Source organism: Phocoena phocoena, chromosome 6 (assembly GCF_963924675.1).
Source record: "Phocoena phocoena chromosome 6, mPhoPho1.1, whole genome shotgun sequence".
In the NCBI taxonomy this organism is placed as follows: Eukaryota; Metazoa; Chordata; class Mammalia; order Artiodactyla; family Phocoenidae; genus Phocoena; species Phocoena phocoena.
Window position 1 is genome coordinate 52,969,477 of NC_089224.1, and position 16,809 is coordinate 52,986,285.

General features: G+C 38.4%; 1 protein-coding gene across 7 annotated transcripts in view; it reads left to right on the plus strand.

Moving 5' to 3' along the window:
• MPDZ (multiple PDZ domain crumbs cell polarity complex component) overlaps positions 1–16,809 on the plus strand; it is a 131,645-nt gene that overhangs the window by 74,128 nt on the left and 40,708 nt on the right. For 6 of the 7 annotated variants that reach the window (XM_065878953.1, XM_065878955.1, XM_065878958.1 and 3 more), the window contains exons 21-23: positions 1,291–1,489; positions 7,712–7,816; positions 11,640–11,732. In XM_065878953.1, the coding sequence (XP_065735025.1) occupies positions 1,291–1,489; positions 7,712–7,816; positions 11,640–11,732 (397 nt within the window). The remainder of the gene's footprint in view (positions 1–1,290; positions 1,490–7,711; positions 7,817–11,639; positions 11,733–16,809) is intronic. The other variant, XM_065878960.1, reaches the window with a different exon arrangement.

Genomic DNA, 16,809 nt, shown 5'->3' on the forward strand with positions numbered 1-16,809 from the left:
TCTGTTGCGGAGCACAGGCTCCGGACATGCAGGCTCAGCAGCCATGGCTCACGGGCCTAGCTGCTCCACAGCATGTGGGATCTTCCTGGACCAGGGCATGAGCCCGTGTCCCCTGCATTGGCAGGCGGACTCTCAACCATTGCGCCACCAGGGAAGCCCTGAATGTCGTGCTTTTTAAAAACAATTTTATTGAAGTATAGTTGATTACAATGCTGTTACTTTCTGGTGTGTAGCAAAGTGATTCAGTTATACATATATATAATAGGTTACATTTGCTAATCCCAAACTCCCAGTCCATCCCTCCCCTACTCCGCCTCTCCCTTGGCAACCACAAGGCTGTTCTCCCTGTGAGTCTGTTTCTGTTTTATAAATAAGTTTATGTCATATTTTAGACTCCACATGTAAGTGATATCATATGGTATATTTGTCTTTCTCTGTCTGACTTACTTCACTTAGTATGATAGTCTCTAGGTCCACCCATGTTGCTGCAAATGGCATTATTTTGTTCTTTTTTATGTGTGAGTAATATTCCAGTGTGTGTGTGTGTGTGTGTGTGTGTTTACACCACATCTTTGTCCACTCATCTGTCAGTGGATATTTAGGTTGTTTTCATGTCTTGGCTATTGTAAATGATGCCATTCTGTATTGTAAATGGGGTGTATGTATCTTTTTGAATTATAGTTTTTTTCTGGATATATGCCCAGGAGTGGGATTGCTGGATCAGATGGCAATTCTGGTTTTGCTTTTTGAGGAACCTCCATACTGTTTTCCATAGTGGCTGTATCAATTTACATTCTCACCAACAGTGTAGGAGGGTTTCATTTTCTCCACACCCTCTCCAGCATTTGTTATCTGTAGACTTTTTAATGATGGCCATTCTGTGCCCGGTGTGAAGTGGTACCTCATTGTAGTTTTGATTTTCATTTCTCTAATAATTAGTGATGTTGATGAGCATCTTTTCATGTGCCTCTTGGCCATCTGTATGTCTTCTTTGGAGAAATGTCTGTTTAGGTCTTCTGCCCATTTTTTGATGGGGTGGTTTGGTTTTTTTGTTATTGAGTTATATGAGCTGTTTGTATATTTTGGAAATTAAGCCCTTGTCGATCGCATCATTTGCAAATATTTTCTCCCAGTCCGTAGGTTGCCTTTTAGTTTTGTTTATGGTTTCCTTTGCTGTGCAAAAGCTTATAAATTTGATTAGGTCCTATTTGTTTATTTTTGCTTTTGTTTCTATTGCCTTGGGAGACCATGAAAGTCATGCATATAATGTGTATCCCTCCTTTACCATAGGAATGACAGTAAGTGCTAATAAAGATGGCTTGGGGATGATTGTTCGAAGCATTATTCATGGAGGTGCCATTAGTCGAGATGGTCGGATTGCTGTTGGGGACTGCATCTTGTCTATTAATGAAGAATCTACTATCAGTTTAACCAATACCCAGGCACGAGCCATGTTGAGAAGACATTCTCTCATTGGGCCAGACATAAAGTAAGTATCATTTGGATCCTATTTTGGCTTGGGAAATTCAGGAATTTCAATTCATTAATCAGAATTTTTTTCTCAGTACATGCTTCGGTTTGATATACAAAAATTATTATATATTTATTTAATATAAATCACTGAAGAATTTGACTGTTCCTGAGAAGTTATTGATTGTATTGATTGTAGTCTTTAGGACACTATATCTACAATCAATAACTTCTTAATACTAACAGTACTGAAATACAGTTGACCCTGGAACAACACAGGTTTGAACTGCACAGGTCCAAATATACCCAGATCTTTGTCAGTAAATACACAGTCGGCTCTCTCTGGGTTTCACATCCTCAGGGGCAGCCACCTTGGATCAGAATTTCCATCTGAGGTTGATTGAACCATGCGTATAGAGGGCCAACTGTACTCTGCCATTTTATATGTAAGGGACTTGAGCATCCATGGAGTTTGGTATCCATGGGGGCCCCTGGAGCCAATCCCCTGCAGATACCTAGGGACAGCTATACTTCAAAACAATGTTGCCTTCTATTTTTATTTTTAATTCTCCAGTGATTTCTGCAAAAATCTTGGATGTGAGAGATATGAAATCTCTTAATAGAGCAGGACAGTCCACTCTTAGGAACTTACAAAGAAGTTTGGATTGGCCTCAATAGAGCAAATTGTGCACTACCTAATGATCTGTATGAATCCTCCAAGTCAGCCAGTTCTGTAAGGGCCAAGCATGGTAAAGATCGTACAGAACAGTGTCAGTCTGACCCATAATTTATCCTTTGTTGAACTGCCTCATGATATAAGAGAATTCACCAAAATATTGATATGGTCTGATGGTAGGTCATATAGGCTATTTTGTCAGGAAGTGTTTAAGTTTCTCATCATCCCATAATGTACTAAAAGCATGTCATATATATGGTTTGTTTTTAAGTCACTAGACATCTCTTGAGCCAGCATAAAAATCAGTTAATAACTTTATTGTCACACCTCAGCAATGTAAAAGCGTTCTTTTTTTTCTCTAGCATTAGTAATTGAATATTTGCATATAAGGGATAAAATGGTAAAATAAGAGTTCAGGGAAAGATTGTTTACTTTAAATTGATATGATGAATACTAGTATGGGAGACTTTTTTTGTATTAATATTATCTAACTGACTGAATTCTGTATTATTCTTCTGCAAAATACATATCAGTAGAGCTTAGGTAAGAAAACTGTATTTACAACCTGTTTCTCATTTTTCTGTCAATAAAAAGCAGAGAAATATATGCTGTTTAGAGTGCATTCTGCTGTCTTATAAAAAGGAGGTTTTATTTTTAGGGCAGAATTTCACTCACGGGCTTTCATATTTTTGCCTGCCTTTTTGACTTTTATTTTATAATGAAACAGATCATCAGATCATGTGACGGTTCCATAATTATCTTATTAATGACGCAAGTACAAGCGAAGATCATTAAAAATGTCACTGCCTCTACAATAAATAAAAAGAGAAACGTTAAGTGCTTTCCTCACCACTTGCAGGCTAGTGTCCATTCATTTTGCTTCAAAGATGAATGATAAGGATCTACATGGAGACTCGTTACTGCCGGGGTTTTAGCTTATGTAGTTTTGAAGTACTATAAAATACAGATGGTCTCGTAACTGATCATTTGATTTATTGTGTGATAATGCACGTCTTATGTCGTGAGCCCTGATGCAGGTCTCCTGTCCACTTTTTGGCACTGAGCACCAGAATCGGTGCTTGGTTTTAACCTTACCTCGCTGTTCTAATGTACTGCAGATCTTAAAAAGTGGCCCAAAAATAAGATCATTGTGACATTGATTTAGCGTAAGTCATGTACCTAGTCAACTCTAGAAAAGGTGTCAGGTACATTTTCAGGCTACAAAGCCTTTTTCTCCTTTCCTGTTTTGTAGGGGTTTTTTTGGTGGGGCGTGTTTTGATTTGTTTTGTTGTTTGTTTTCCCACCCTCTGATTTAGCACCAGGATTTACCCACTTATGCATTCAGCAGCTTTATTAAGACTGTGAAGAGTATCTGGAGAGCTAGTTTCATAAAAAATTGATTTAGGATTCCAGGAAGCAAAATGTAATATAGTATCTTACATTAAAAAGAGAAAATAAGAAAAATCCTACAACCTTCCCTCCTCTGGAAATCAGTCAGTCAGTCAATCTCTTTCTCACATGCTCACATGCATGCATACACACACACTCACAAACACACCCACAAATTACATTGATTTCTCCTCAGGTATCCTATTAAAGCTGTGATTAGGATGGCTATAGTTTTGACTCATTGGGTAAATGATAAAAAGAAATGAGAATCATAGAGTCCTTTTTTAGAAAAATTGTGTCAAGTGGTAAAACAAATAGCCATTTAGATTGACCAGGGCTGAGCAGTGTGTTCCATGCATTTTGCATGGTGTTTTTGGCCATTTCTCCTCCCTGTCACTTGCCTTCATGAAGCAAAAGGTTTAAAATTACCTTGAAAACTCTGTGGGTAATCCTTCTAAATGGAAAGTCTAGTCCTTCCATTACTCTGCGTGGAACCATAATGTTAAGTGCTAGTTAAGTGTTGTGGTCATTGCTTTAATCTAGGCTCCATCCATGTCTCTTTACTTCCTCTTGATTTCTTGTTAGGAAGCCAGCTTAATCTGGGCTGGTGGTGGAGGAATGTATTGCAGGGACTTAAAAAAAGGGACTCTAATTGGTTCAGTTATATAACTGATTGGTTTTAGGAAAAGCATTGCTTATTGAGACAACACACTGGCTTCTTTTTTGCCGCTTACGAGAGATGACTAGGAACTTTGTGTATGCGTGTTCGTGCGTGCCTGGGTAGATAATTTGAGTTTCAAGAGTTCAGGAACAGCCAGTGTAAGTTCCAGGTTTCATTATTTTCTATGGAAAACCAGATGTGAAGCCTCACCAGAATGCATCCTGTCTCACTTCGCACTCCACCTTGCCAGGAGTGCTTATGTTTCTGTAATAATAGCCAGGGTTTTGCGCTTAGCAGCAGCTGCTTGTAACATCTGCCAGATAATTACCGAGCTGAATCAGAATTCACCTGCCTTAACCTAAAGTGTGGGATGAATTCCTGATCAAGGAATAAAAGATTGATTGCAGTTACATTTTTCTATGCTTGTTAATAATCACTGCTATAGACACCAGTAAAGAGCAGATGCTTTTCTGGGGGAGGTGTAGATAGGAGGGAGGTGGAAAGGGGAAAAAACAACCAGGAGGACCCACTTTTAACTACATATACATGCATCTCACATTCAGCACAAGACATTGACATTTGTTAACACCATTGTAAAAAGATGCTGCGGTGTATGCTTCACATTCTAGATTCTCTGCAGCACCTGCTGACGATCGAGCCCCCTTTTATGTGTGAGTAATGGTGATTCAAAAGCTCATTATGGCTGCGTGTTACAACTTGTCTGTGAAACCTCTTCATGCTTTTGTAACATCCCGATGTGGGGATAGACCCAGACAGAGATTCAGTGTATATACATTTTGGCTTTTTTTTTTTCTCCTTTATGTAAGAACGTACTTCCAGCACAGCTGTGAGATGGTTACATTTTCACATTGTACTGGTGATTGTGAACTCATTTTAAAATCACATTTTCCTACTACTAAGCTTTCCAGCTCTTTTTTCAGGGAGCGATCCTGTCTGCATATGCAGACGCAACCTCTGGATTAATAGCTGTGTCACATTTCGGCATCACTAATGCTATTCTTTTTCTTCCACTCCACATGTAACCTAAGGTTAGTTTGCCTTTAAGAATTTTAAATACAACTCTCAAATAAGCAGTTTCAGTGTGTTTATAATGTAGTTTGTAGTTCATAATGTAGTTTGGTGGTCTGGGTTGGTGTCTGGAGGTTTTGTGTGGCCGTGTGACCAGGCATGTATTATAATTGTTCTGCATGGGCTAATGCATTGTGGGATGCTTGTTCTGATGGCCTTGCTGTCTGTGTTGGGCTAAATATTTATGAAAACTGCTTTCTTTCCTCTTTCTCACTGCTCTAAAATATAAGAAAAATATTTGTAAAGCTCTTCCTCCCCCACCTCTTGGTAAAGGGTAAACACCTTTGAATAAATATAGAGGAGAATTCATTTTCAACAGTGTTTGGGATAGAAACAGCTTTTCCTTCTCAAACCGATTAAAAAATTAAATACTTTTAACTTATTATTCTTATTTTGCCTGTTGTGTTCTAGCTTTTTCTCCTCACCTCTTCCTGGCTTTTTTTCTTAAGGTATTATTTAGGTGAGTTTTAACTTTACTGAACCTTCAGAAATAATACCAGTTTTCTTGAATAGGCTTTTCAGGTTTTATATTTCTTTGTGTAAAGGCAGTCAGTCTTCTTCCCCAGCCTAATGGGTTAAACATTTTTGACTCATTATTTTTGAAGGGATAAATGCAAATTTGCTATTCAGTATACTTTTGTAACACTATAGACAAGGTGTTTTTATAGATGAATAAATAAAGTAGCGTCAGAATTAAAATGCAGCTCTCTCACCCAGCCTAGTCCTAAATCCACTGAAACTGTGTTTTTTACTTCCGTTTGATCCTTGAGGTAAAAGTGTCACAAAGTGTCGTAAGGGTCCACGGCTTATGCCAGAATGATCAGGTGTGGCCAAGCTGGCTGACACTCTGTTAGAGCACTGTGTTATGTTTGTATTGTGCTTGTATTGTGCTTCTTGGCTTACAGTAGTCTCATAAAAAGTGACATCCTTTTTTTACAAAAGGATGTCATATCCTAAATATCCTCAATCTCCATTGAGGATATGGAGATTCACTGGTGGTGATTTATCCTACCAGAACATTCTGGAGAAGCAGCAGAACTGTGTCCCCTGACTCTAAACCTAAGCGACCTCACAGAGTGAATGCTTTTTATGGAAATCACCAGTATGTCTGAAATTATATATCTTCCTCACTCAATAAATTATGCCATTGGTATAATTCTTATTTTATTATAACATGAAAGACAATCCTTTTTCTTTGCCCTTTAGTGCTAGGGGTTTTTTTTTGTGGTACACGGGCCTATCACTGTTGTGGCCTCTCCTGTTGCGGAGCACGGGCTCTGGACACGCAGGCTCAGCGGCCATGGCTCACGGTCCCAGCCGCTCCGCGGCATGTGGGATCTTCCCAGACCGGGGCATGAACCCGCGTCCCCTGCATCAGCAGGCGGACTCTCAACCACTGCGCCACCAGGGAAGCCCAGTGCTAGGGTTTTGATGCTTACTGTCTTCATGGGTAAGCTGTGGTTAGCCAGTTTAATAGTCTTCATGATTTTTGTGAAGACTTTTTTAATAGTCTTTTTGATTTTTGATACATACTTTTGTGTCTTTGTACAAATATGCTGAACCGACTTCAAGTGCATTCTTTCTCTTGCATTACTATTCATTAATTTGAGGATCTCGGAACAGACTACTTAAACAAGTCAATCAGTTGTGTAGCCTGATAGGACAGCAGTAAACTTAAATTTTCAAATGTCAGTTTCTAAGCATTATAGCTATAATAAGCATCTTACTCTGTGCCTTCCACATTATAGGCATTCAGCCAGCACTTGTTGAATTAGTAAGAGACCATTCAGGTGTACACAGTAGGCTATTCTCTGAAACCAAAATGAACATATAAGAAGTTGCTACAAATTAGTAACAGAGTCTTTCCATAAACTTATAATGGTTTAACTTCAGACTTGAGAGTTAATAATTTAATAAAGCTAGGATATGATTATTGATAATGCTTGTTAATGTCCAAAATTAATTGTGTATTATGGGAGAATGTAAAGTAATTTGGTATACCCAGTGTTTTAATAGAGTTCACCTCATTTGTTTCTGCTAAGGAACCCAAAAATCTTTGGACAAAATAATGTTATTACTGACAATTATTTTTCTAAGGATTTATAGATTTCTTTAATTTCAAAAAATTCCTGTTAGTGTTCTCATCTGGAAATAGATATTATCCTATTTTCCTCCCCCATATAATTATTGGTAAAGACATAGTTTATCAGCAGTGTTTAAAATTTTAATTTCTGTTGTTATTCTTGCCTATAGGATACTTTATCCTTTTGAAGTTTGGATTTTCTACTGAGTTAAGCCAATTTAAATGAGTTCTGTGAAAAAGTAGAGGTGAAAGGACAATATAATTTTGTTTTATATTTTGGAAGATTCCCCTAACAGGCAAAACTTTGCTTCCCTTTGCTTTCATGGATTGTGTCTTGTTCCAGAATTACTTATGTGCCTGCAGAACATTTAGAAGAGTTCAAAATGAGTTTGGGACAACAATCTGGAGGAATAATGGCACTGGATATTTTTTCTTCCTACACTGGCAGGTAAGTGAAACTGTAAATCTGCTACAGTGAATGAATGATGCAGCAAGTTATAAAGAAGAGTTTTGAATCCAGAGTCAGAGAGTAGTAGAAATGAAAAACACTGAATTCCTTTTCTCTCTTTCAAGATTTTAAAAAATATTCAGCCCTTTCCCCCATATTACTTAAGGAGTGATCATATATTGTGGAAAATTTGGAAAAAACTGTGAAAAATCAAATCAAGAAATTAAAACATCTTTAGTTGTACCGCTCAATATAGCACTTTCAACATACTGAGTTTTGGGAATTTATCCCAGATATGAGTATGATTTCATTAACTCCCTGGAACCTACAATTTGTATGGTATTGTATCACTTTTCCTCTTTCATAAGCAAACATTTTCAGAAATTTTATTTATTTCTTTATTAAAGTACATAAAGATTCAGAAACATTTTCAATAGTTATGTTTTTACTGTTTTGGAGAATGCTGAGCTGAATGTCTTTGTATATATGCATGTTAGGAAATAGTGTATATGGCTTTTTAAAGCCTTTTGATATGCAGTGTATTAAGAACCTTTAAATAATACAGGAGAAGCAGTCCCCCCCACCCCCCCCCCCCATTAGGAAAGGCAGAAACTAGGTTTTGATGATGATGCTGAGTTCAGCACAGGGAGAGAAATAATGTCATACTGCTTTTCCGGGAAGAATGAACCACTTTACACTTCCAGCTGTGGGCCTGTTTTTTTTCAGTTGCATTAGCAACTGAGTAACAGATTTCTCTTTAAGCATGCTGTAGAGAAAAATGGCTTTGAGGTTTGCTCACAAAATTTCTAACATCCCAGGGCACCCTGGTGTCCAGTGACTTTGCAGGCATCACGATATCACATTGCTCTTTCCTTTACAAATTTTGCACCTGGCTGCAGCTATCCAGAAAGTGTCAGGGAAGGAAAGGTGTGTTATGTGTTTAATAAAAGCAAAGAACGTCATGGCCCTTAGGGCCTCTTGAATTTTATGGGAAAAGGAGTATTCATTCCACCCTGCACAAAACTCAGCCATACTCCTGTCTAGAATTTCCATCTCGGGGTTAATGACATGAATTGATTACAGCTATCTGGTACTTCCTGTTAAAGTGGTAAAATCAGTAATTCCAGTGTTCTCTGAAATATCATTTCAGATGGCTTAATTAAAGAATATGCCAAGATAACATGGTATTCTTACTAAGTTCTGAGGCCTTAAAAGCACTCAAAAATTTACTATTGGAGCCAAAGAGCCACTTTCAGCACTGTGCTTCCCTCACAGCACAGAAAGGAGAAGGGCCTGAATTGTACAATGCTGTGACTAGCTGCTTCCCTGCAGAAAAAGTATATTTGCTGTTAATATAAGGGTGCTCAAAACAAAATGGTCTTTGTCCTACACAGGAGGAATCTGCACCGGAGAGGTTAAGTTACTTGCCCAAGTTTCATAGCTAATAAGTGGCAGAGTCAAGGTTAGATGCATGCAGTCAGGCTCCATGTTCTTAACCATTGGATCCAACAAAGAATTGCACAAGCCCAGTATAAAAATATGGGGCAGCATAGCATGGAGGTTGAGAGTTCAGGTTTTGTAATAAGATGGCCTCAATTCAAGTCTCACCTCTGCTCCTTCACTGTGTGACTTTGTGCCAATTTCTGGCACCTTAATGCACATGAAAGAGAGTTATTATAGTTGACAGAAATTTTGTTGATATTCAATAGCAAACATGAGTGCAAAATTCATTCTTGGCTGAGTGAGTGCTGGGGAACAGAACCGGTCCATTCTGCTCTTTGGAGCACATGATCCAAGACCCATAAACCCCAGCCTAAGATGGATAAAGAATAATCAGCACATTTACAGGAGCATATCTGAGTCAGTGAAATGACTTGAGATTGGAGAATCATTTGAAGAGAATGGGGTTTTTGTATCAGAAGACTCAGGATATGCATCATCTTATAGCTCAAAGGGCAGGAGCATGTGATGTAATGTGTGTGCTTGGGTCTGAGCAGCTCCCCCAGCTTGGGCTTTAGGGGTAAGAACTGAATATTTTAGGTACTCTTTCAAAGTTCTCACTACCTGCTTTTTCTATCATATTCTCTCCAGTGGTGTTTCCAGAGGGTTAGGCCTTGTATCTGCCTTGCATCTTACAAATTGAGCTTCACTCAGACTAGTTCTCACTCAGCTCCTTAACATCGTTTTGAAAATCCTTCTTTGGATCCATTCTCAACCATCGTGTCCCACTGTCGGGCTTAGGCTCTGGGGACCCCAGCCTCATTTAGAGTCTCCTTTCTCAGTTTACACAGAGGGGGAATTTAGTCACACAACCGATGGGTAGGAACCACAGGCAGGTGGATTTCCTTTTAAAAGATGAAAAACAAAAATCTAACATTCAGGTCAGAGAAAGAATGAGACGTTCAGGGAGAGCCTGGACAAATTATTGGGCAGAAATGTTGGGAAACATTCAAACACAGTTGGATTATTGGATTAGATGACTTCTCATCTCAAAGTCTGAAGATGATATAATTTGACAGAATTATATCTGTTCGGATATACTACTGTGTATCGCTAAGGTGTATTTTCATGTTCATGCTGAGTAGAATCAAATTCATTATTCCTGTCAGGGGAGAATGGATATAATCTGAACATATACTGTCTTGAGATTTTTTCAATTTCTATAAAAATCAACTGCAAACATTTATTGAATTAGAGTTTTTAAAGCCTTCTCTATTTTCAAAAGAACATGTTGGCATGTTTCTTTAGAAATCCATTTTTTACTAACAGCGTAAGGCCACACCGTAATTGATTTAACCATTCTCTATGGCCCTTACAATGCCATTTGTTGATGCAAAGTGTTCCTTTGGGAAAACAAAATGTTTCTTGACAAGGTTATTATTTTATGGTTTTATTTATAGTCACGTAACAGATTGGACACATTTTGCTGTATGCCTGGCATTTGGCAAAATCTGAATTCCTACAGAAATTGAAAACTGACCTTGAACACAAGCGTACTGCAAACTGCTTCCTGTAAGAATTCTGTGTCTGGCTCCTTTGGATGGGCTGAGCTGGACCATAAGCATTTTCCATCTGTCTTCAAAAGTTGAAGGGAAAGCATTGGTCCATCCTGAGGAAGCAGAGATGCTACATTCCTGGTGTACTTGATGATAAGCTCTTTCAGGCCAGGGATCGATCAGGGCTTTGCAAGCTTATAACCCACGTGGTGCTGCTACTTTCTTGCGCATGGTAAGCATTTAAGAAATAACTTGTTGGGCTTCCCTGGTGGCGCAGTGGTTGAGAGTCCTCCTGCCGATGCAGGGGACGTGCGTTCGTGCCCTGGTTCGTGCCGTGGAGCGGCTGGGCCTGTGGGCCATGGCCGCTGAGCCTGCGCGTCCGGGGCCTGTGCTCCGTGACGGGAGAGGCCACAATGGTGAGAGGCCCGCGTACCACAAAAAAAAAAAAAAAAAAAAAAAAAAAAACCCAAAAAACTTGTTGAATAGCTCTCTTTAAAATTCTGGCATTTTCCCTTTCTTTTCATGCCTTTCCATTCTTCGTCTGTGTTTCATTAGGAAAGAGACAGACTAGACAAGATTCTTTGTGTTCTGCTGTATCTCCAGACTCAGTTATAGTAGATTGATTCTAATGTAAGGCTTTTATGTAATATGAAATACGGGTTTTATTTTTCCCCTTAATGTAAATTATTATCTACTTATTAGTTAAGTATGGTGAAAATATAAAGCAGTTCTGCATTTTTAGCCAAACCAACAGTAAAGTACATACAAGACAACCTTGCATGGCTTTACTAGGATTTGGGAGTACTCACTGTGTAACTCTTTAACAGAGACATTCCAGAGCTACCAGAGCGAGAAGAAGGAGAGGGGGAAGAAAGTGAACTTCAAAATGCAACATACAGCAGTTGGAATCAATCCAGGCGGTAAGAACTATTTCTGTCTTCCACCTACTCGGTGTTTAAAGATAGGGAGGAGTGGTTTCAAGTATTGGATTACAACTTGCTACTGTGACTTTGAGCAAGTAGTTTAATATCCCTTACCCTCCATTTCCACATGGGCACAGTGGAGAAGATAATTTGTATCACACAGGGTTAAAACTAACATGTATTTGAGGATTTGACACATAGTAGGGACTAAATAAAGTAGAGAAAATTAGGCATAGGTAGTTGGAATATTTTTTGTAGAGTTGATCTTAGGTAAACCACCAAATGTTAACTTGAAATTTTTCTAGCATTTGTAGAAACTAGATATTCAAGTATATATATTCAAAATGTGTGTGTAAGCATCTTATCATAGGCTGCAGTTATTCTAACCCATGCTCTTTCTAGAACGAATCTCATATATAATAGAGAAGACGGCTTCCCTAAATCTGCTCGGATATACTACTGTGTATCACCAAGGTGTATTTTCATGTTCCTGCTGAGTAGAATCAGATTCAGTCTAATAGGAATTTTTTGAATCCCGATTATGGACCCAGATGAGAGGCAGGTGATTTTGTGAAAAACAGGGAAGTGTAAGGCATAAATACTGCCTTTAAGGAAGCTATTATGCATTTGGGGAGGCAAGATATAGAGACACACAAAGTAATTAAAGAAAAATGTGAGGTATTTTGCATTAAGTGTAAAATATAAGTAATAGTTGGGTACTTTCTCTAAACAGATCTAAAAGTGACCATCACAAAGGTGCCTTTTACATAGTAAATACTTAATATTTATTCTACAATGAATAAATAAAATTTGAGAGAGAGAAAAATTTCTACTCTGCAGATGTGTAGTAGTTTGATGAGTTTCCTTGCTCACCAATGAGCTTGAGGCTACAGCCATCACATGTAAGCATTCTCTAGGTCAAATCCTGTTCAAAGTATAGGAAACCTTTTATGTTGCTTTCACCAAAGACAGTAAGCATTTTCAGCCATCTAAAATGACTTTTTGATTTGAATTTTTTAAAAACTGTTTAGACTGCTTAGAGAAATTAAGGTCTTTCTACATTATTACCCACATTGAGAATATAAGTGGTAGATCTGTGGCAGAAAAAATATTATAAGATACTAAGTTTCTTGTTTATTTGAAGAAAGAGGCAGAAGTAAGTTAGATAGAATTATAAATATTAGGTGAAATTATATATCTATCTTTATGTATATATACACACAGTGGAATGTTACTACTCAGCCATAAAAATAATGAAATTCTGCCATTTGCAGCAACATTTGGACCTAGAGAATATTATGCTTAGTGAAATAAATCAGATAGAGAAAGACAAATACTGTATTATATCATTTCTACGTGGGATCTAAAAAATAAAACAAACAAATGTATATGCAAAACAGAAACAGACTAACAGATATAGAAAACAAACTAGTGGTTACCAAAGGGGAGAGGGAAGGCTGCAGGGACAAATTAGGGGTAAGAGATTAAGAGATATAAACTACTATGTATAAAATAGATAAGCAACAAGGATATACTGTATAGCACAGGGAACTATAGCCATTATCTTGTAATAACTTTTAATGGAGTATAATCTGTAAAGATACTGAATCACTGTGCCGTACCCCTGACATTAATATATGTTAAAGCAACTGTACTTCACTTAAGAAACATTTTTGAAATAATAATTAAATTTTTAATTTAAAAATAAATAATAGAACCTTTTAAATTTGGAGAAGTCAATATCATAATGCATGTAAAGTCCTTAGTACAGTGCCCAGTACAGAGTGAGCACTCAGTCAGTGTCAGTCTTATCAGCATCTTCATCATCATTACTCATAACAACGAAAATAAAGCATTGAACACAGGAATCATTATGAAATTTTCTTATGAGAAGGGTGTAACTTATGGACCAGAAGATTTTTATACTTTTATCCTCGATTTTAGCCTTCACGTCAGCCTAAGAGGTGTCTCTAAAGGCAGTAACTAATTTACAGAGAGGATATGTCTGCTTCCATAAATCGTAAAGAAGATACTCTGCTGTCCCTAACCTACATAGAAGCACTAAGGTATTTTGGGGGGAAAGTTCATAGAAGTTCATGAGGAAGCTTACCAAAATAGCCAGAGCTTTTAGTAAATGAGGAGCAAGTGTTATGAATATGCTTTACAACATTGGAAACCTGCTAGGACATTTTTTCATGCAGTCAAGAAAAATTTACTTTGTGTGGAAATAGAGAATACTTTTTAGCGAAGCGTACATTTTAAGATTGTAAATAATCTGTGTTACACTTTTGTGTGATTTTCATGTACAGGATTGTAACATACTGTATGTATCATTTTCCAGCTTACTTTTCTCTCAAACCAGTGTCTTGGAGATCTGTCATGTTGATACTTAAATATCTAATTCATTCAGTTTATTTGTTGCAGTGCATTTCAGTATATGAATATACCACAGTTTATTCTCATTGATATTTGAGTAGTTAATTATTATTATAATAATTCTGTGTAGTAACTATATCTTATTTTCTTATATGTATGGATGACAATTTATCTAGGTGTATATCCCAAAGTGGAATTGCTGGCTCATAGATTTAACTGTATTATTTACTGGAAGTTGTCAAATTGCTTTTTAAATTGACTATACCAATTTTTTACTTTATTTCCAATATATAAGAGTTTCCTTTTCCCCACATCTTTGTTACCACATCATATGATCATTTAAAAACTGTTTTTGTCAACCTGATGGGTAGAAAATGGTAAGTTATCTTAGTAAACAATGTATAGGTATAACAGGATTGAGGTGCTGGGGTACACATTTGCTCATTTGTCGTATGAATTCAATATTATACCTTGTTGACATTACTTCAGTAATTGTAATTATAATCATCATAATAAGAGTAATCAGAGATTTACTGATTGCTTAGTATGTCCCAAAGCTTTGTGTTGCACGTTACATGTATTCATGAACGTAATCCTCACCGGAGCTCTCTGATGTCGAGACTCTCGTTGGATCCGTTTCCCAGCTGAGGAAAGTAAAAGAGAGACTAAAGAAGTTGCAGAGGGTCACACAGTTGTTAAGGAGCCGAAGGGCAGGACTTGAGTCCAGGAGCTCTTGGTTCTAAGTTCAAGCAGCCTGGCCTCAGAGCTCTGTATTACCTTTGCTTTTCTGAATTTCACCCTTTTTTAAACCTGTGTCCCCCAGAAAGGCTGCCGTTTTTCTGTAAAACCAGCTCTGCACATGTTCTGTATAATTTTTCTTTTATAGGTCTCTTTTTTTTTTTCTTTCCACGGAACGTTCACCATGTTCTGCTCCGTGAATCCTGAGTCTGGTTCCTCAGTGCTAGGGTCCTTTTGGCAGCTCTGGCTTTGGTTATCTGCTCTGACGTTTTGAGGAGTTACAGCCTTTCCTCTGAGGAGTGGATCTGAAACCACTTTACTGTCTGTGCCACATCCTGAGGAAGCACAAGGTGCTGGTACCCAAAGGCTGTTTATAACCTCTCTGTGCCTCTTCCCTTTGTAAACTGGGGCTGACAAGAGTATCCACCTCAGGAGTGATTTGAGAATTAAAGTGTATGGAACTCACTTAGAGAACAACGCTGAGCACATGATAAGCCCTTAATAAGTGTTTGCTGTGCTGCTCTTTTTAGTATTTGGGGAATCATAAGAGCCAATCTCTAGTTTACACCAACCACAAAGAGCCCTAGGAGACATTTTCTTTCATTCTTTCTTTTATTTTTTTTTTTACATTTTTAAAAGAAGAGCTGGGCTTCCCTGGTGGTGCAGTGGTTGAGAGTCTTCCTGCCGATGCAGGAGACACAGGTTTGTGCCCTGGTCCGGGAAGATCCCACATGCCGTGGAGCGGCTGGGCCCGTGAGCCATGGCCGCTGAGCCTGTGCGTCCGGAGCCTGTGCTCCGTAACGGGAGAGGCCACAGCAGTGAGAGGCCCGCGTACTGCAAAAAAAAAAAAAAAAAAAAAAAGAGCGAGGAAGCCCCATCTATGTATTTTGGATTCTTAAATATTAAACACAATGGCTAACTCTGCTGACTTTAGTACTTTGCCATTTTACCTTAGGAAATGGAAGAAGTTGGTTCTTGTCTTTCCCAGAATTCCTAGAATGAAAGAAAATGATGAATAGAATTTTAACTAGTTTAAGCTATTCTCACAGATTTGTTAAGATCAAGAATCATGGTGAGATCTTTTTAGACTAAACAATAGATCTCTAGGATCTTAGATTTCTAATAAAGAAAAAAGTGCTGACCAAAGCAAATGTGGGTTTCATCATCACCTTCATGTGACCAGTTGCCTGCCCTCTCACTCCACCTGTAGTACTCTTTTATCCCAGTCTTTTCTTACTGTGACCTCCCTCATTGCACAGGAGTCCTACCTCCATCCTTTCGTTTCCTCTGGGAGCACCTCAAATGTCAAGTTTGAGGGCATGCTGGACTGTGCCTTCTTCATTTATCTGATGTCCAGTGTCAGCTGATTCCCTGCCTGCAGCTGGGAGTAGACTGCAGTCTCATTACCTATCTCAGAGCTTTCTACTCAGTATCTCTGTTTGCTTCCAGTCACCTGAGCTGCTCCTTCATCTTGGCCAGACACCTCGCTGCAAATCACCTTATTCTTATATCCCGCCTTTTCAAAAGACACGTATTTTCAACTCATCCATAACTCTGACAGCTATTTGCAGTTCTCAGATAAGAGTTCATGCGGTTATTATGTGGGTAGAGGAAGTACATTCAGGACACAGGCAGTAGCAAGCGCCATGGCCCCAAGGCGGGAGAGCATGTCTGATGAACCTAAGGAACAGCAAGATGATATTGTAGCTGGGCTGGAGAGAGGAAAGTGGAGAGCTGTGAGGGATGCATTTAGAAGGTGGTGATGGGATCAGGTCACGGAGGATCTTGTTAGCGCTGCTAACAAGAACTGCTCTTCTTGCGCTGACTGTTAGTTTCTAGATCTGTGTTGGCAAGACTGACTTCTACAGAGGTAGGCTTCTGATGCAGTGCATGCAGAAATGTTCTCTCTCTTGATTGGGGTGCCAAGCTAAGAAGGTACCATCTGTTTGAGGGTAGCTGA